This window comes from Aspergillus mulundensis (genome assembly GCF_003369625.1).
Source record: "Aspergillus mulundensis strain DSM 5745 chromosome Unknown scaffold_1, whole genome shotgun sequence".
Lineage (NCBI taxonomy): Eukaryota > Fungi > Ascomycota > Eurotiomycetes > Eurotiales > Aspergillaceae > Aspergillus > Aspergillus mulundensis.
In genome coordinates, this window is record NW_020797889.1 from 709,988 (window position 1) to 730,337 (window position 20,350).

The window sequence follows — 20,350 nt, forward strand, 5'->3', positions numbered from 1 at the left end:
TTACAAGACCTTACGCTACTAAGCATGCATGCGCAAACTTCTGCTAGAATGCAGCTTCAAACGACCAAGAGGATTAGCATCTCAGATCGCTGGAACTAGAAAACGCAAGCTGGATGAGGTATCAACCACATGGTACCCACCCCGCTCATTATATATATCACGACATCAGGACATTGCTTGTGTCGAAATCTCTTGACAGTAACCAGTAACGAACACCTCATTATGTTCGTCCCAGTCAGAAGACGAGATTGAATCAAACATGATCCCAAAATCAGTGCATCATGCTACGGGCTCGGTCTCTTTGAAATCCTGCCGAGGCTTCTGATGCTTCTGTTTGCAATTACTTACGGCGGCCGGGAGGGCATTTATCTTATCCAGGTTGACAAGGTCCCCGGGAAAAGTCAAAGACTGTATTTACAGCCATCTTTAACCCAAAGCGTGCGACTACTGAAAAGCCACCCCCGGTCATTCAGTTTCAGTGACCATTAAACAGTTCGTGCGCCTCGCGCTCTAGCTCAACCATGCTCGCATACTCGCCACGCCAGCATTTCGCAATAATCTCGCCCCAAAGAACATCACTAACGTCTGGGAACAAAGCGGGCCAGACAAGGCCAGGGTTCTCCGCACCAAAGAAATAGTATTTGTGGACCCGCCACGAAGTAATCGAGTAGAGCAGCCAGCCAAGATGGAGGATCTCAATGCGAACATTGGATCGTCCTCGCATGCAGAAGCAATGTCAGCATCAAGTGGTAAAAGGATAGACTGCCCGAAATCTGCAACTTTGAGCTGTCCCTCCAGGACGAGGATATTGCGGAGCGCGAGGTCGTCCACGAACACCTTGCAGGAGTGAGTATACGCGAGTGCCTCAATCAGACTTAGCATCCATCTGATTTTGAAGCTATCCTCACGCTCCGGATGAGTTTCGAGGTACGACTCGAGATCATCTTCGGCACGGGCCAGCTCGATCCCGTGCGGTGATACCTGGAAGCAAGGAATAGTGCCTTGACCACCGTCAAGGCGTTGGAAGATCTGAGCCTCGTTCTCGAGAGTTTTGCGATTGATCTCGTTCATGTACTCTGCATCGCCGGGATCTCGGAGATGGGACTGTTTAGCTTTCTTGACAACACGGCCATTCCCAAGATCATAGATAGTCCCGGTCATGCCAGTCCCAATCACTGGGAGATTGAGATAAGGATCATCGAGAGATGAATTATTTTGAGCATTCTCAACCAAAACCTTAGGTGTGGCCGGTTGAGACTGGCGCTTTGCGGAAGAGCAATTAGCAGCTACAGGCTATGAGAAAACACAAGCTTACCGTCAAGTCTACCGAATTTTGAGTGGCTGGGAGCCGGCTCCCATTGCAGGGCCAGGTACTGCTTTAAGAGGTTTTCATAATTAATGCGCGAGATGCAATGATCGAGGAAGGGAGCAGGGGGTTAAGGACAGGCGGAAGAACCATTGATCCCACCGTAGGTAGGTGTCACGCCAAGTGAGCGGCCCATCCATGATTAGGTATGGTAATAAGGAAGGTTGTGAGAAACGAGGCGTGGCAATAAAGGTTGAGGAAAGACTGAGCTGCGCGGAAGATTGAGAAGCGGAGTTCTGAGAGAGGAGCGAGCTTGAGATAAAGGGCCCTATTTCAGAGGCAACTAATCATCCTACCAGGTGCTACGAGCTGGCTTCCCATTGTCAGCCAGATGCATTTGCTTGACATTAGGACCGGTCTTCTCTCTTGGCTCGGCCATAGGCTGGACCTGCACTTCTATGGCTGTCTCACTATGCTATTCACAGGGCTGCACAGGGCTGCAGGTGTTCCTTAACCGGACTCAATTGCGAGCCACCTGCACTGTTAACTTAGGCTACTCGAAGTAAAGACAGGCTAGCATTGAATCTCGCATTGACAAGGGATATTCAGCCCTTAGACACCCTGGGGAATGCCCGCATCTGGGCTGTTTTCCACCAGCAGCTATGCTATTCCGGGGCTGACTCTGCTAGTATCACGCAGAAGGTATCCAGCGTTGGTCATTAGGGAACCATATATTTGATTATCTCCTGGAGAAGAATGTTCCACCTTTATCCAATCACATCTTATACAAGAGAACCTCCCCATCTGCACCTACCCGGCGCTCCATCAGCTCCCTGATATCCTCCGGTAATAGCCAGGACGCCTCGATCCCAAGCGACACGATCCATCGCCATTTCCCGCAGTGCGCGTTAGTCTGATCTTGAATTGGGACCGTATCCGCCACGAGTCCCGGACGGAGGAACTCAAAAGCAATCTCATAATACTCGAGATCCGCAGCAGTCGGCGTCGTTTCCACCTTGAGGTGCTCAAGGCTCGGCATCTCCAGCACTGCCGCAGCCAGCGAGCGAACTATAGGGTCGAACGTCTCTGAATCCGGGATGATTCTCCATGGGTGACCCGGTTCGTCGCCATTTAGGATGCTCCCGTTATAGTCATCTATATCTATACCATCTCCGGGCTCTGAGTTGGAATCCGAGTCCGGTTCTGCTTCTGGCTCTAGTTCTGGTTTGGGTGGGCGTGGGGGAGTTCCTTCCAACGGGGCCCGGGGTATATCGTCAGGGTCACCGGTATACAGCCACCGGCCATCGTACGTGATGAGTGGAAAGCTGATGGCCACGGTTTTCAGATAGGGGAATGTCAGGTCGTCGCTGTTCTCTGTATCGGTCGCCATGAAGAGAGCAGGCGAGATCATCCACGCCTCGTCCAGGTAGAGTTCCCTTAGACTCTGCTGCGCGAGCTTGGACACAACTTTGTTCAGAACATCGCCGTCGGGATACGATGGGTCTCGAGACACAGCTGTGTCAGATGGATGGTTGTGGTCGCGCGGGGCGTGCTGGCCCAGCCAGATGCGCAGCCTCTCTAATCTGCCTAATGTTGGGGACTCCAGGGCATGCGCTAGGGCGGTAATATGTTCTGTAACGAGAGCCTGGTGCTTGGGCTGGATTGGGTAGATTTTGAGCTCCAAGTCCCGTATGTTTGGCAGACTGGCTAGAATGGTACCGATGGCAGATGGATGGATGCGTCGACCGGTATTTGCAACGTGAAAAGAAGCGATCCGGGGGATATCTGGAAGCGCAGTATTCCCACTTGCATTATCAGAGTCATTCAGCGTGAGGCTATGCTCCGGGTACGCCCAGCGGGCGTCTCCAAGTCCTCCCGGGTAATTGACCGGTGCATCGGCGGTAAGAACCAGGCGTAACCCAGCTGATGGGTTGTCGCCATCACTCCAGAGCGCTAGCTCTTTCCAGAGCTCTCTGATGCCAGCTCTGAAAGTAACTAGGTTTGCTTCGTGTTCCGGTCGTCGCTCAAAGCAGCGGCTTCGACTCTCACTGTAGACGGGGAGATCTATCTGGTAAAAGAGTGTTTGCACGAACTTCCTCCTGCGAGGATTTATTATTTTCTTGAAATGCGCGAGGTCACTGCTGCTTGTCTTCACTGCGGTAAATGTGTATTGCTCAACAGCAGCCTTCCAGTTTCTTGAAATCGCTGCATAGCGCGAGAGGTCTTGGTTGCGTGGTTGTTTATCTGACTTAGGTGGCGAGATGTTTCTCAGGTGATAGATGATGAGGTTAAGGACCTCTGAGGGTAGGGTGTCCAGAGACATTTGATGTTAAGGCGGGGAAGATGATGCAGGAAGCTTGGCTGGGGGTTATTAGGAGTTTTATACTAGCCGCTGGCCTAGACCACGTGGTTACTGTATGTTGTCAGACCACGTACTTCGTGCTTCCCTGCTTGTGGGCTGCTTATTTCATAATAGTCGGTATTATAGGTGATATCTGGAAGTTGAACGTGGTTGGCGGCTTTCCAGGCATGGAATGAGGTATGATTTTGGCTTCTACCTTATATAGTCCCCCACAACATGTAAGTGATCTATCGGTTCATGTGAGCTTGAATTGATTGGTCAAGCACATGCAAACATGTTCGCAATCTTTAATAAGCCCTGTATCGTACAGTTCGTAGACGGGGATTAGCACAATAATCCCTGTTGTCCAGGGGTCCCTCGGTCGCCGACAGCGATGGCCGCTTGGATGGCGCAGTACCCGCCTGCGGATTCCCTGCTGGTGGCCCGGTATTCGACCTGTAGCCTAAGCAATTCTCAAGCATCGGCTAAAGAAGGTATGTTGCTGCGTCAATGCCGTCATGAAGCGAGGCAGGCATAAGATGAGATGGTGCTGGGCGATAGGCACTACCGCTACGATGAAGCCAGATTTTTCGATTATCAGGCGGAGGTGCCGGGTTTGGTATGGATGGAGCCGGTCAGAAACCACCTGATAGACTGTTGGTATTGGACATATGCGTGCATGCAGAAGACTTAGGGTTGCTGCCCTATATTTGTGAAGTTGACAGAAATGATATGGAAGGAGAATGGGTCCGACGACGGCGCCAGAGCTCCAAGCCCGTACAAAGAATCATAGACTTAAACATGGCCCAGAAGCTAGCGCGGTATCCATCCATCAGCGCTTTCTGTTCTCCATCGTCCGACGCATCCGAAAGGAGAACGCAGCGCATTACCGCACTGCGAGGCCGCATTGAGCACCGCGCCAGTTAATGCCTGCGTCTTTCGCAAAGCTATCGGCGATGACGATTAGTCCAATTTGTAGAGCGCTCCGAAGCTAACGAGCCGCAGCACTTGGGCAATGGAGGCATTAACCCAATATGGTGTCGAGGGGCGAGACGGCGCAGACAACGGACGCTGTAGTGACGATACAGAATAGCGATTCGGTGCACGAAAAGCCCGACGAATACATTCATCAATACGGCGGCAATGAGACTAGGCAGGATGCGGATGGACGCTTGCAGGGCGGAAAGGGATTGAATTTCCTGGAAGCTAGGGCTGGGTTAGCTTAAATAAGACGAATGGCAAGTATGTGTGGGACTGTGACTAACAACAAGGTGGCGAAGAGCTCCATGGTAACAGAGCGGCGCCATGAAGACAGAACCTAGACGGGCCCCAACCCAATCAACTATGATCCGCAGTCGCAAGGTCCCTGGCATCTTCTCCTATGACAGTGAGAGAGGGCGTTTAGCACGAGCTGCACATATTTTGCAAGAATACTCACTCTTCGCGGAGTAGTGGGTTCTCAGCCATTTTTTGGGAAAAAATGGCGTTGTCAAGCTTCTTGTCGAAGGCATCTACAACAAGAGGCAGCCCGCGAACAATGACGTGAAGAAGGACAAGCTTTTCGAAATACTCAAGTCTGCGCAAGGATCGTCCGCCCCGGGGTCTTCGGCAAGGGCCAGAATACCATGATAGAAACGAAAAGGGTCATTCCATCGCACTTATACCAGCCCATTCGCTAGCCAACAGTATCAATGATAACTCCTCCAAGCACCAGCCCAAGAGAAAAGCCCAAGGGCAGGCTAAGACCCAGACACGAGAAGGCGAGGTTAAAGTTGTCCAAGAAGAGAGACCGATGATGCGAGATCAAGTGTTGAGGCAGTAGCGAGACTACCTACGGACGAGGACCAGAGTGATAGCGAGGCTCGGAGCTTTAGATCCTCGGTGATCGTTGGGAGACCAACGGTGACCAGGCCATTGATCACACCGGCTGGGAGAGCTGAAGGGTAGTCACTATCTGTTGGAGACAGATTGCGGCGCCAGAAGGCATTTCGCAGTGAGAATTAGACTCGGACGGAGAGGGATAATTGCCTTTAGACTGTTGACAGATGGTGGTGTGTTGTCTCCAGGAAGGAAGGCGCGTCTTAGTCCCGAGGTCAGTTCACCTCGGCGACTCAACTTCTCCACTCCACTCACCTTGGCTTTATGATCACACTTCCAAGGTTTCCTTTGCCCTCCTTGACTAGCACACGAGCTGCTGGGAAAATGCCCGATTCGCAGCCACACGATTCCACACCTCCACTAAGTCGAGCCCGGATTGCTTGCAAGGCCTGCAACGCTCGGCGAGTCAAGTGTGACGCTGCGAGCGGCCAGCCGTGTTGGCACTGTCGGATTCGGGATTCGCCTTGCGAATTGATCGAATCGAGGAGGGGGAAGTACGTCATTTTGAACAGGTCCAACCGCGACTATCAAATGGCTGACTATGCCAGGTACATCCGCAGAAAGAAAGCCTCGAGTCGTCGTCAAGACCCTGCGACCGAATCCCCAGCTGTAGCGACTCCGGAACTCCGCTCGCTTTCGTTGGATAATAGTAGGAGCACGACGGCTCTCAATACACAGCTCCCAGGTGAGAGGCTTGGTGCATCCCAGCGCCAGCAGAATGAAGGCCACAATGTATTCTCAGCTGGGACAGTTGAGGCTCAGTCTACCCCGCAGAACGAGCCCTTTCAAGCACAATCCGGTTCCCATCTAGGTCATCTGGATGGCTCTTCAGGTCTCACGTACACGATCGAGATGGACTACACTGGCGGCGCTGGTTCAGCGGAGCGACTGAAAGTGAATTATCCGATCCCAGTCGCCCTTGCAGATAGGCCAGCCTTTATTTCAGGTCCCGCTGCTGGACAGCCGGCCCAACTGTCCGATCCGTCCTTCATGCCTGCCCGGCACGTAGCAGACGAGCTGATCCGCGCCTTCTTCGACCATGTTCATCCGGCATACCCAGTATATGATCGGAAAAGCTTCACAGAATTGTACCTTCGTGGCAAGGCGTCTCCGCTAGTTCTGCATACCATATTTTTTATGGGCTTCACTGTCGGTCCCGACAGCCTCATCGACGCGTCAGGGTATAGCAATCGCACCGAGGCGAGGAAAACGCATTATCTACGTGCAAAGACGTTGTATGATGCTGACTATGAAGAAGATTCTTTGAAAGTAGTTGCGTCACTGCTACTGTTTGGCTTTTGGTGGTTTGGACCTGAAGATCAGAAGGATACATGCTATTGGGTTGGATGTGCCACGAACGTTGCCCAGGCACTGGGTATGCATCGGTAGGTTCTTGCTAATATGGACAAACTACGACTGCTGAAACCATCTAGCTCATCACCACCCGGGATAAATCGAGGAGAGCGGTCTCTGCGGAGGCGCATCTGGTGGTCGATCTATGTATGACTCCTGTAACCGCACTACCTACGCCCTCTATACTGACAATATATAGGTTCGAGACCGACATACGGCGGCCGCATTTGGGCAACCGTGCCGTATCCGGGATGAAGATTGTGATGTCGAGCCTCTTACCGAGGAAGATTTCCAGTTTGACCATGACTATGACCAGACTCTCATCTCTCCTCAAAAGGACTTCCATATTTCATACGCCGTAGAAATGTCTGCATTGGCTCATATACGTGAGTATGCCGACCGCATTGACTTATAATGCTGACTGCCTGTCCACCTAGTTGGGGACATCTTGGTTGGGGAGTTTAGCCCCCGTCGCCCAGATCTGGAAAAGTATCGTACAGCAACATTGGCAAATAGACTCGCAGAATGGGAGCATCACCTTCCGGATCAACTACGGAGAGCTTCGCCGGACGGAACCTTAGGAGCGGCGTTCTGGGCTGGAATGCTCAATATGTCCTATCAGTAAGAAGCCAATCATCGACTACTTGCGGCATAGAATCAGTGGCTTATATTTCCAGCAACTACCACATCCTCCTTTTTCGACCAAAGGCCATCGAAAATCTTTCTTCGATTGAGGCTGACAGAGACCTTCGCGCGCGTTCAGCTGCTGACTCGATTACCCGCCTTGCAGAGGACCTTTTAGCAACGGAGACTATCAGACCTGCACAAATCCATCTGTATGTTGTGCCAATTTGTGTGAATGCAGCCGACCTTCAGTAAGCTGACGCAATTCAATCAGTGTGCCCGCTCTATTCGGCGCTCTGTCGGTGCATACAATTGTCATCTGCAGAAAGAATTCCATCCGCCAAAAGCTAGCTGAAAATAAATCACGACAATGCTTGCTCGCACTAAGCGAGCTGTCTAACCACTGGCCCGTCCGAATCTGGTTTGCGAAGGCATTTGTTAATTTAATGAGACGTCTGACTGGGCGAGGGGGGTCAATAGTCAACGTCTCGTCGAGCATCGCAAAGAATCAAAGAGACTTAGCGGCACCAGGCTTACCTCGGATCAGTTCACACGCCAGGTCATCAACTGATGTCTTGGGTGTAGCTGAACTGAGCGTACAGCCAACATACTTCAACAGTGATAATGCACACGATCAACTCTCACAAATGCCAGATCAGCTCATGTATGATTCGTTTCTAGCTGGCTATCTGGACAACACATTCGACCCGGACCTGTTGCTGTATAATAGCTTCGAGCCCTTGCTTCCTCTGTCCGTCGAGGATTCGGTCGAAAACAGCAGGGCTATTTCAGACCGGTAGCGTCCCAATGGCAACACAACTTCCCGCAAAGCCTAATCAAGTATCGACTGCAAAGCTACTCCTCTTCCTGAGCAGTTTCCCATACCCAAAAAAGAGCCAGGGAAACGGCATCATCGCCACGGTCAGAAATGCCAGGACGCTCGTGGCCCACTGATGTCCGAGTTTCTCGTACATTTGGTTCCCGAACAGTGGAAATGCGGCTATCACACCATCAACAACGATTAGCTTTATCAGACTTCGTTGATAGACATACCCGCCGATGTGCATCTGACAAATCCATTTGCCGCCAGTGCTGACGCAGCATACCTTGGATACGCATCAACCTAGGGCAAGTCAGCAAGCCTATATCAAAACATGCGGGCTTTACAGGTACAGCAACGCACGAAAAACGTAAAAACCCCAGTGAATACCAAAAGTACTCTTCATGTGAAGTCCAAATTTCAGCTCAGTCATTTCAACTGGAATTTCTGAACTCACCCACACCCGAACACTGCAGATCCCACTACCGGCACCATCCAATGCACAGACGGATACATCGTCCAGCCGAACCAAAATAGGCCAAACGGGATCAAGAGACTACCGAGGATGGCTGGAGGCAACCGGTACTCCGGTTCACTCGTTCCAGACCCCACTTGGTCTCTTCTCACGACCAGACGTGTGCGAATGTTGTTCCATAATGGATTGCTCGCAGCTGCTATCAACATTCCAAAAATGATTCCGAGGAACGTCAACCCTACTTGCCAAAGGTTCATTCCGTGAGTCGTTTTGAAGACGAGAGGAAATGCGCCGAAAAAGAGGTACAGAATACCGAGGAGAATGGCTGAATAAAGGTCTAGACAGAGGCACATGGGCTCCATGAACAGCATCTGGAACGGCCTGAGAAGGGATACCGATAGTGCTCTGGCGGTGACTCTTATTCCTTTCTGAGAGCTTTCAGACTCAGGTGCACCTCGCTCTCTGATGTTCACTCTCGTCTCCGGCGCTAGAATCACAATAAACCCCAGCAGCACCGCCCCCCAGATAATCACAAAATACCATGTCCACCTCCACGGCGCATAATAGTTAACGAAGCCTCCAAGCACAGGTCCTAGACTAGGACCTACGAATGGTGCCAACGAGACAACAGCCATCGGTTTCTGGATTTCATCCTTTGCAAAGATGTCGCTCACTGTGCCCCCTGCTACAGAGAGGAACGTGCCGCCTGCGAACCCCTGGAAAAACCGAGCAATAATGAGAGTTTGTATATTTGTTCCAACAGCTGATGGGATCGTCCATATGATAAATAGTGACCAGGAAATCAGGTAGATAGGTCTTCGGCCGTAGTGTTCACTCAGAGGGCCTGTTAGTAAGGGCCCTAACCCGATGCCAAGAACGAAGGTGGACAGTCCGCCTGTTGCAAGCAGTGGAGGTGTGTCAAACTCGGCGGTTATCTGGTCGTAGGTCGTGGTGTAGATGGAGCTCGCGCATGTTCTTGGGTACGTACCCGGTTAGTAGCATGCCTGGGTGGTGGAGGCTGACTGACTTACACGCAGACACTACCGGTGCAGACTATCAAGACGATAAGCCACTTCCGCAACAGCGATATATGCTGAGAGGAAGGCCTGATAGCTTCGCTTGGGCCTTCCATAATGGTATACCACGATTAAAGGTGGGGAGGGCAACGAGCCCTGCTCTTAAGGTTGCTCGAGCCTCGATAAGAAGCCGAGGTGACTTGGCTGACTCCACACTCCACACACAAAGCCTCGACTACTTGCCACCAATACTTCCGAGGCAACATTCACCATCCGTCTGATTATAATGCAAACATGACCGATCAATATCGCTTGTCGCAAAGAGCTGCTTACAATGCTGTTCATGCAGACATCTGGGGTCCCCGGGAGAAGTCCATGGCAACCCCTGGTCCCCTTCCAACCCAACCGGGACGTACGTGAGCAAAATCTGCTTCAATTAAGTATCTCCTAGAGCTGACTGGATAATACCGCGTCGACAGTATCAATCTACGTCTCGCAGAGAACAGTCTCATGCACGAGGAAATTGCCGAGTCTATCAAATCGCAGGCGAGTTTTACTCCCGCCGCCATTAATGCCTTGCAATATTCACTCCTAATGCAAATAATGACATAGAGAGCGTTGTAGGTGAAGCCTGAGTCTCCTATTGGGTGGCTACCGGAGGCGCTATATATAAGGTCTGCGAGTCACGTGCAGCTAGTCCCAAACGGGTAAGCGTGGATGCCTGAGGCACCAAGGCAGGGAGCGTCCAACACACCCCTCGACTAGCAAACGTGGCAAACCGCTAATATACATGAAAAATTGAACCCGGTGGTCTTTCCTAATTAGGAAACGCAAGAAAGAACCATTTGTTAACCTCCCATTGGTCAATCCAACAAACTATACCCCCAGTACACCCCTCGTGGCGCGTCGGCCCGGCAGCGCGGGGAGAAGGAAGTATAAAGATATCCAAAGCCTGTCATTGGCCAGTTCCATGAGGTATACAACCCTTAAAGAGCTGCCATTGGCTTGCTGGACAAGCTATACACCCCTCATGGCGCGGGAGCGGCGGAGGTGTCTTATCCCGGCGTCTTGGATCCGGCGCGAGAAATGGCTCGGCGCGGGGAACAGGAGTATAGAGGCGTTGGAGGCTTGTCATTGGCCAACTGTATGAGGTATACACCCCTCATAGAGCTGCCATTGGCTGGCTGGACAAGCTATACCCCTTGATGTCTCAGTACCCCGGAGGTTTGTATGCGGGAAGCGGCTCGGCGCGCGGAGGGAGGAAGTATAAAAACGCCGGAGGGCGGGGAAGGGCGTAGGGGAGCCGGAGGTCCGCTATTGGCCGGCTATATGAGGTATACACCCCTCATAGAGCTGCCATTGGCTGGCCAACAAACTATACACCCCTCGTTGTCTCAGTATCCCAGCGGTTTGGATCCAGCGCGGGAGGCGGTTCGGCAAGCGGAGGAAGGGTATAAGGTTCGGATTCGGCGTGAGGAGCGGCCCGGTGGCCAATGGAAGAATGGTATTGTCGAAATTTGGCCAATCAAGGCCGGAGGAGTCAAAAAGAAGTATAAAAAGAAGTATAAAAGCTGCAGCACTGCACCCCGCGTGGAGCAACCTTAAAAACACGCGGCCATATGCAACGCCCCGGCCGGCCCGCATCGGGATAGACTACCCCCGGGTTCACCTAGATGCCCTTAGGTTACCCTCTGCCCGGGCCTATAGGAGGAATCTGATTGGCTTATAGAGGAAGCCCCTGGTCTGCACCCGACAACAGCCAGCCTATGACAAGTATCAGAATGGTAGCATGCGGGGGGGATTACCACCCGGCCGGTTCGCATCGGGATTGACTACCCCCGGATTTACCCTCTATCCGGGCCCCTGGAAGGAATCTGATTGGCTTAGAGAAAGCCCCTGGTCTGCACCCGACAACAGCCAGCCTATGACAAGTATCAGAATGGTAGCATGCAAGCGAGGTATAGATATGGACTATAAGGGGTGACTGTTAATTGGCTAGCTGCAGGTAGCCAAACTGTCAGTACCAGACGGTCGGTACTATAAAAAGACAGCAAAGAAGGATGATTGGCCGTAGGCCAGGGGTATCAAAAGAGGCGTGAAAATTCTGCATGTTGAAAACCCGGGGTATCCCAGCGCTTTGGGAGGCTTCCGCTCCGGCCAATAAGAAAGGAGATAAGACGTATAGTTACCAAAGCGCTGGGACAGAGTAGCGGCTCATAACCTAATGACATAGAGAGCGTTGTAGGTGAAGCCTGAGTCTCCTATTGGGTGGCTACCGGAGGCGCTATATATAAGGTCTGCGAGTCACGTGCAGCTAGTCCCAAACGGGTAAGCGTGGATGCCTGAGGCACCAAGGCAGGGAGCGTCCAACAGCAAATGTATCAGACAAATGTCCTACCTCTCCAACACCTAACCTACAGCACCGACCCACGAGGATCCCGCCGCCTTCGTAATGCTGCTGCCAACTTCCTGAACCGGGACTTTCATGCCCATGAGCCCGTCACAGCGGACAACATCTTCATCACGCCAGGCCTGGCAAGTGGCATTGATGCACTGGCATGGTGCATATGCAATGACGGCGACGGAATAATGATCCCGCAGCCCTTATACAATGGCTTCCAGTTCGACATCCTTAACCGGAGCAATGCCCACGTCGTTCCAGTGTCATACTCGGGGATTGAGGGGTATGAGACGCTCGATGATCTTTTTCGTCCGGATGTGAATCGAAAGGCGCTGGAGGCTGCATTGGAAAGAGCAAGAGATGGTGGTGTCTGTGTTCGTGCTCTTCTGATCTCGAAGTCAGTCTATCTTTCGATAAGTTGCACCATCCCAAGCGAATTTCCACGGTAACTAACGGAAGTCGATGTTCAGCCCTCATAACCCACTTGGAAGATGCTACGTACGACACTTCCCATCCTGCCTAGATCTATCTAGCGACCTCTTTGAGCTGACTGCTGCGTATACATCTAGCCTTCCGAAACAATTAGAGAATGCGCCTCTTTTTGCGCCGCACACGGCCTCCATTTCATATCAGACGAGATCTACGCCCATTCTGTATTCGAGAACCCGTCTTTGCCAGACGCAACGCCATTCACGTCTGTTCTGTCTCTTGATCTAAGCAATAATAATACTATCGATCGATCCATGATCCATGTTCTATACGGGGCAAGCAAAGACTTTTGCGCCAATGGATTGCGGCTCGGCTTTGTGTGTACGCATAACGAGGGCATTATCCGCGCGATGTCTAGCATCAGGTATGCATTGCTCTACTTTCCTGTCAATTCATATCTGACGTTAGGGTGTCTCTTCCTCTAGTATGTTCTCCTGGTCTCCCCATCTCCTCCAAGACGTCTGGGCCGGGATGCTGGAGGACGAGCAGTGGATGAAGAGCTTCATGTCGAAGAAGCGAGACCAAATGCAGGAAAACTACACAATTGCTGCGTCCTTCTTCCGCGATCATGGGATCAACCATTATGAGATGTAAGCCCGTCAACCTCCCACCTCCTCGCAGACAGACATTGACTAATAATCAATACCCGACTAGGAACGCCGGACTGTTCTTCTGGATCGACCTCCGACACCTCCTGCGGTCGAGCTCGGGGCCGAACTTGCTTAGTTCAGACACAGATTCATTCTCACTGAACTTTACATCCCCGGACGCCGACATATATAAGCAGCGGGAGTTGCGGATTTGCGGAATCTGCATGGAGCACGGAGTGTTCATTGCTCCGGGCCACGTATACGTACCGGAAGAATACGGCTGGTTCCGGATTACGTTTACAGTTGGCAGGGAGGCGTTAGAAGAGGGACTGCGGAGGCTGAAGGGGGCGCTTTTAGATGTCCAGGCTGAGATGGAGGCTGGGGGGTGGTGAAGCTGGGTGGTACAGGCTTTTAGGGAAAGCGCAATCGCCAGTTACCTATTAGATAATACTGCAGGGCATATACCTTGTCTCATGTTCGTATGACAAATTCGGCTCTGTGGTAGGATGACTTGGTTAGGTAGCTGCTCGCTCCTCGCCGCCAATTCCAATTTTAGACGAGGCTTGTGCTACCGTACCTAAGGTACCTTTCTCGTCAGCAAGGTAGCTCAGAGATCACTTTCTGTCCGGTCAAGTCACTGTCTCATTTCTCTAAAGAATGAAGGCTGATTAGAGGCCATAGAGGAAACTCATTCGACTGTCACGGCGTTTACATGGGCTGCCGGCGGCAGGGAATTTAAGGATGAGCCTATGTCTCAGAATCAGCCTTGACAGCTGCTGCAAATCGATACTAACGTGGTACACAGACTACTAGCTAAGAACGATTGTGGAACAAGATTGAAAATGATCAATTTGTGTGTCTCCAATGCACGGAAGGAATCTGTTCTACCGGTGGTGGCTGGACCACTGGCGGAAAGGGGTCATTCATAAGTTCATAACAGTGCACCTCAGCCTTGCCATGGCCAAACTCTATCAAGCAAACCCCTGCAACGTCCAATCGCTTTTGCCTTGTCAGGGCACAGGAGCCCTACTACCTAAGCCAGCAAATGTTCGTAAATATGTGTTGGGAAGGTGCAATCCCCCTTGGCCGCCTTCCCTTCCAACATCTTTGATGCTCCCCATTCTTTATTCCGCCATCAATTGTCTCCAAGACTTGCTTGATCAAAGACTGAAGCTTCTTGTGCTTTGTTCAGCGTCCTTCTTTGCCACATGTCGGCTGATCGATGAAATGAATGAACAAGGCTATTATCATCTCACAAGTCAGCCAGTTCCGGATGGAGGTCTTTCCATCGAGGACTTCAACTCCAGCCCAGCGTCACTGGCGTATTTGACCTCGGCCAATGACCCAAGCAGAACGAAACAAAGGTACCTAAAGTTTATGGAGCAAGGAATCAATGTAAGGGAGCGCGAAACAATCCCCGTCTAGCAGGTTACCCACGTCTCATCCATTGTGGCTATGCAGTTGCAGATTACCCTACTCTCCCATTTTGGTTCTACCAGTGTCACGGTTCGACAGGGACCTGTCATATACCACCGAGTGGTCGCTTATCCGGATATTACACCTCGACGGGCACATCCCTGCCGCGGTGGGATTTCCATCTGGAAGCCCATTCGCGGCGGCATCGGACCAGAAACCGGCTTATTCAAAGTTTACCCGGGCTCTCAACACCTTAGTACGCTAAGCGAGCTGAGCTATAGTGGAATACGTGCCACGGAAGTACGGATACGTGCTGATCAGGTCCTTATTACACATGGCGGACTCTGGATTGAGGAACAACGGACATGTGCGAGTGGTTCTTTGATGTGGATGGGCGTCTCTGAGCGGGTCCTCGGGTTGTATATTGACATATACTGTCCACAATTTATTGCAGAGGCCTATGGAGCCACGAGGCTTCTTTCACGGCGCCCGTCACTAGAAGGCATGGGACTGGAACCCGAGCTGCAAATAGCTAAAGACGCTGTCCCTTTCACACCACAAGACAGAATAACCGGAGGCGGCCTAAGGAGTCGCGCAGAGACCCTGGATTCATTCTTGAGTCGTGCGTTGACCGATCTCCCTCTGATTGACAAATTCGTAAACGACCTTGACGACCCAACTGGATTAATTCTCTGCGCTTATCACAGGCCCAGTGCAGCGCCAGACAAAGACAAAGACCCACGGATGGCACTATTGAAGTCCAAAGGCCCTGCCTCGGACCCAACTACCTGGTTCATTCGCGCTCTCGCTGTCCGATATCTTGTCCAGCGTTATCACAATCCGACCAGCAGGTCAATGATGACCGAATTTATCCGCGAACAAAACCTACCTGATACCCCCGCACTACGAAACAACGTGAAGCAAGGCCACAAGATCTATCTGGTGGAGATAGAACTCCAGATGCCGGGCATCTGGCTTGCACTGTCTGGTATTTTCCCAAGGGTAACGAACTTGCCTTTCTCAGAGGTCTATTCTCTGCCACAAGCATTACGTGGGCAATATTCGGCCCTTGGAAGCGCGGCGCAGAGATGGTCCAGGCTTATGGAAGATTCCTCTTGCTTGTACTCGACCTGGATTGACGAGTTATTGGAGGATATGACACCTGATAGCGGAAGCAGGGGGATCATATGGGCATAGTATGGATGTGGCCTGGTAAGCTAATATCATGTTTTTGGTAAAATGTGGAACCTTCGGTGCATGTGGTGAGTGTATGGCATGTACCAAGGGAATCTTCAAATACATCGACAGGAGCATATACTGCACCTTGGATGCATCTTTCCATTTCTAGAGTAAAAGCTAATCTACAGAAATCAGGTTCTGATTCTCTAATTATCTAGACTGGATTCAGTCCGTTTTTGTTGCGCTGAGCTCAACAGAACGAATCCACTCGTGCTCCAGCAGCTCAGCCGCAGACTTCCTCTTCTCAGGGTCAATCTCGAGCATGCCCTTGAGAAAATCGATGTAGATTGGGACTTCTGCGTCGGGCATATCAATGGGCTTCAGGAATGGCATTGTTTTGCCGTTAACCAGGCGCTCGAGGGTCGTTGGCTTTAGGTACGGGATTCGGAGGAGATTACCTGGACGCACAAACGCCGATTTAGGTAAAGCAAAACAGGGTGAGGTGTCTGAGTGGGACTTACCTTTATCGTCAAAGAACTGCCCCGTGTGTTGTCCCTTTTCTAGGAAATGAGGTGGAAATGGGCCGAAGACCTCGATGATCCTTGCGAGCCTGTCGTCGTCGGCCGTCCATGTCCCCTTCGTTGATGCCTGTCCCGAGAAGAGAATTATGCCTTGGACCAGCTCGATAACCTGCACGGCATTAGTCGAGAAAAAATATTTTCCAAGGGTACAGGACTTACGAGACACCCAAGACTCCAGATATCCACACCTGTATCCCAGGGCACACCGATCGTCACTTCAGGGGCCCTCAGTGCCTGTGACTGGATGAACTCTGATAAGTGGCGTTCCCTCCAGGATCCTATTAACGCCGTAAGCCATGTGAGAGAACAGTGCGAGCAGTCGAAATACATACCGACACCAAAATCGATTAGTCTGACGTGGAGATGCTTTGTTTCCGAGACGAGCGATGTAGGAAGTACCTCTCGAAGAGGCCGTGGAACATCGTCACTTTGCGAGTCGGTCCGCGCAGGAACTTCAGATAGGTATTTGGGAATAGCACTAGGATCATCAAGTTCAAGAAGTATATTCGTTGGCTTCAAGTCTGATAGAACTTTTAGTATCATAAACATAGCCAACACGTAGGATCCGCATTACCGGTATGAATGATGCCACAGTCTCTGTGCAGGAAGTCAAGCCCGAGGAATCTGGCGTATTATCACTTTGGCAGCCTTGACAGGTAATCTTCCGTCTTCGTACTGGATTGTCTGGAAGCCTAGATGGTGCCCTAGGACATCGAAGACCAGACAAACATGCTCGCCATTCGGCCCGGAATGCATGAAGTCGTCGAGGAGGTGGGAGACGTGTTTGGCGCCTTGATGATGTCGTTGCTTTGAGACCTCCGAGATCCGCTCGAGGATTTCCTTCTCGAATATATCATGTTTCCCACCGTAGCAGTCTGCCCGGAGGACTTTGAGCGCGATGTATTTCTGACGTCTATCGGTGTGTTAGCTATGGCGATTTCGCTTGCAATTTGCGACCTACATGGAATCTCTCGCAAGCCAAACGGTGGAGTACTGTCCGTACCCGAGCTTTCGTAGGATGGTGTACTGGCCATCATGGAATGTATCGCCCAGGCGCACACGGTGGAAGCCGCCGGGTCCGTAGTGATCTAATTCTTCGAGGACTGGCTGTCGATGTGGCTGGGGAGGAGTAACACGTCCTAGCGATGCTGGCGCGGGTGGTGCTGTATAGCGCTTTGAGACTCCAGAGAGAATCCGGGTGAAGGCTGCTCTTAGGAAACTCATTGCGTGAGACGGGTGACTGCATATGGCATCGTTCGGTGTTGACGGGATGCAAAAGGAAGGAAGCAGGGGCCGGGGTGTGTTGCGTCGCCTATCACGTGACATGGCATTTGGCGTAGGGCAAACTTGCCTCCAGCCCTGGCTAGGTATCCATGGATGTCACGTCCGGTTTCCCTTGGCTGTGTAGAAAAGAGAGAATGAGGCGCGTTGGATCTCTCAGGAGTCAGGACTCAAGGGAGTGCGGAGCTCAAGTGGCTTAGAACTCTTAACTAGGAAGCGTACTCTTACTTACTCCCGCTGATCACACGGTGGAAATCAGGGCTTTCCATCCGCTTAACCCTAAGTCTCACGCCGGCGAGCCGGCGAGTCGGGGTATATAGTGTTCAGGGAGACACTACTGGTATTGTCCCTCGCAGTGCAAATGTTATTGATTTGGTGAGTTGGCCCCATCCTTCACTGAGGGGCGAGGCCACCCACCAACTCAAATGGCCTCTTGACCTAATATGAGCTCCTGGCTTCGACAATAGTCGGCCCCGGCCGACATCTGCGCCTCCGAAACCGAGCGCCTTTCAGATCTGGACATCGCGAATTTTGAACACCTGGTTAGTCGCACAGACTATAAACGTCAGATTGATCGGTCCTGAGGACTACGGGTAAGTACCTAGTGACATTGCACATCCTACTGAATTCAGGCGTACATATACTCAAGATGGCTTCCATGGTGAAATGGAAGGACTAGTAATCAAGATATCCCTTTAGCCGGCGCAGGTGTAGCAGGAATCGGGTAATTTGCAAGCTACTTGAGGCCTATGTGGTTAGTTGTCTACCATATCTTTTGCACCACTTCGATCCTGTAATCGCGTGGTCAATCAGCTTCTTCAAACCATGCTTGCATATAGACCTTTTCTTTAAAAATAGTGCATGTTAGAACGCTGAATCCCATGGAGCTAATGTACCTGATTGTGGTAACCTATTCTTGCTGTCATGGTTGAATAAAATAAGGCCTCCCTGGCATATTAAACTGTGTAAATGCCTTGGTAACTGTAATAAGACCTATAGTACGTCCTGTCTTATTAAGATTGAATATGTATTTGTCCTAAATACCATGCTCACCTGAAACTCCTTTTAGATATTTGAACCAGTCCTTATAACTCTCCTAAGATCCTCGCAGAGCACCCTCTGGTAGTTGTATTTTCGAGCGAAGCGGGGATTGAGGCTATCATGGCGTTGCATAAATCGCGTAACTAGTTATTTTCGATAGCTCCCGATCAGTACATATGTAGGTATGACAATGCCCCTACCTCTTAGGGCTAGCCTGGCATTTACCCCGCCTTCCAAGACTGCAGGTGCAGGTGAGGTAGATAAGAAGAGCTCCCCGCACTCCAGCTGCCCCTCCCTCATCCTCAAGGTCCCCATCCTCCCCTCCACTGTACCGATTTCATTGTTCCATTCTTACTCGAAATGTCCACAAAAGCACTAACCTTCCACTGCCACTGCCGCTCCGCCCACTTCACCCTGACCGTCCCGACCTCCTCCCTCCCACTCCGCGCCCACCTATGCCACTGCACGCTCTGCCGCACAACCCACGGCACGACCGCCTCCTACCACGCCGCAGTGCCTGAAGGAATAAAACCGTCTTTTATCGCTCCCTCCAGCTGGGATAGCTTAACCGCATACTCCCCGCCAAACAGCGGAGCGACGCTATACTTCTGCAGCACGTGCGGGTGCCAGGTTGGCGGGACGAATGTACACGGGATCTGGGATGCGGTTGTCTCGATTGTTGAGGGTGGGAATGATGATGGGGAGGGAGGGGCGCTCTGGGTAATCGATGAGCATATCTACACTGAGAAAGGCTCGACGGGTGATGGGGGGATCGCGGAGCTCCTGCCCGCAATCGGTAAGAGGGAAGTGAGGATTTGGAATCCGGAGGACAGGGGGACGGAGTTTCCTGATACTCCTAATGCTGGTGCCGCCAGGAAGGACGACACCCTCCTCGCGCAATGCAACTGCGGCGGCGTCTCCTTCACCATCTCCCGCCCGCGCGAATCCTTCATCAACTCCCCCGCAAACAGCAAGGGATGGATCCACCCGTCCGATAAAACCAAATGGCTAGCCCTACTCGATGTCTGCGATGACTGCCGTCTCCTTACAGGCGCACACGTGAGCACCTGGCTCTTCGTGCCAATCGACCACATCACGCCTCCCCTCCCGGAAAGCCTGTCCATCGGAAGCATGAAGCGGTACGACTCGACGCCGGGGTCCGTCATCCGGACATTCTGCGGGACCTGCGGCGCGACGGTGCTTTGCTTTTACGGCAAGCGGGGCGGGATTGTTGATGTTGCGACGGGGATTCTGCGCGCGCCGGAGGGGGTTATGCTGCGTGAGTGGGCTGTTTGGAGGACGGCGAGGCTGGGGTTTGCGGAGGATGGGATGAAGTATGATAGGGCGTTTACGGAGGCGTTGGAGGAGGGGGCGAAGGAGTGGGGGAGGAGGGTGCATGGGGGGGTTGTTGATTTTCCTGGTGGACCGGCGGATGATTAGTTGATATATCTATCTGTGCTTCACTGCCTGCGCCAGTACGGTAATAGTCCCTGGACTTTGATAATGCTAATATCATTGTGAGGTGGCGATTGTACCCTATCCAGAAGGGATACGACGAG

General features: G+C 51.8%; 6 protein-coding genes across 6 annotated transcripts; 3 read left to right on the forward strand and 3 right to left on the reverse strand.

Moving 5' to 3' along the window:
* Positions 1-510: 510 nt before the first annotated feature.
* On the reverse strand, positions 511-3,629 carry DSM5745_01763 (uncharacterized protein; the record flags this gene model as incomplete). Its single annotated transcript, XM_026743779.1, has 2 exons — positions 511-1,293; positions 2,121-3,629. The coding sequence occupies 2 exons, from the start codon at positions 3,627-3,629 to the stop codon at positions 511-513; spliced, it is 2,292 nt and encodes a 763-aa protein (XP_026606942.1).
* Positions 3,630-6,056: 2,427 nt separating this feature from the next.
* On the forward strand, positions 6,057-8,302 carry DSM5745_01764 (fungal specific transcription factor domain-containing protein; the record flags this gene model as incomplete). The annotated part of the gene is made up of 6 exons (XM_026743780.1): positions 6,057-6,910; positions 6,959-7,025; positions 7,078-7,264; positions 7,316-7,499; positions 7,556-7,714; positions 7,777-8,302. The coding sequence occupies 6 exons, from the start codon at positions 6,057-6,059 to the stop codon at positions 8,300-8,302; spliced, it is 1,977 nt and encodes a 658-aa protein (XP_026606943.1).
* A 36-nt stretch (positions 8,303-8,338) lies between these two features.
* DSM5745_01765 (MFS transporter) lies at positions 8,339-9,929 on the reverse strand (the record flags this gene model as incomplete). Its single annotated transcript, XM_026743781.1, has 5 exons — positions 8,339-8,502; positions 8,556-8,625; positions 8,686-8,722; positions 8,780-9,772; positions 9,829-9,929. 5 exons carry the CDS (start codon positions 9,927-9,929, stop codon positions 8,339-8,341), a joined length of 1,365 nt encoding a protein of 454 aa, XP_026606944.1.
* A 4,819-nt stretch (positions 9,930-14,748) lies between these two features.
* DSM5745_01766 (uncharacterized protein) lies at positions 14,749-15,906 on the forward strand (the record flags this gene model as incomplete). The annotated part of the gene is made up of 1 exon (XM_026743782.1): positions 14,749-15,906. The coding sequence occupies one exon, from the start codon at positions 14,749-14,751 to the stop codon at positions 15,904-15,906; it is 1,158 nt and encodes a 385-aa protein (XP_026606945.1).
* Positions 15,907-16,113: 207 nt separating this feature from the next.
* On the reverse strand, positions 16,114-17,693 carry DSM5745_01767 (CMGC protein kinase; the record flags this gene model as incomplete). Its single annotated transcript, XM_026743783.1, has 7 exons — positions 16,114-16,346; positions 16,410-16,578; positions 16,629-16,747; positions 16,802-16,990; positions 17,044-17,093; positions 17,146-17,382; positions 17,431-17,693. The coding sequence occupies 7 exons, from the start codon at positions 17,691-17,693 to the stop codon at positions 16,114-16,116; spliced, it is 1,260 nt and encodes a 419-aa protein (XP_026606946.1).
* A 1,458-nt stretch (positions 17,694-19,151) lies between these two features.
* On the forward strand, positions 19,152-20,231 carry DSM5745_01768 (uncharacterized protein; the record flags this gene model as incomplete). The annotated part of the gene is made up of 1 exon (XM_026743784.1): positions 19,152-20,231. One exon carries the CDS (start codon positions 19,152-19,154, stop codon positions 20,229-20,231), a length of 1,080 nt encoding a protein of 359 aa, XP_026606947.1.
* Between the last annotated feature and the right edge of the window lie 119 nt (positions 20,232-20,350).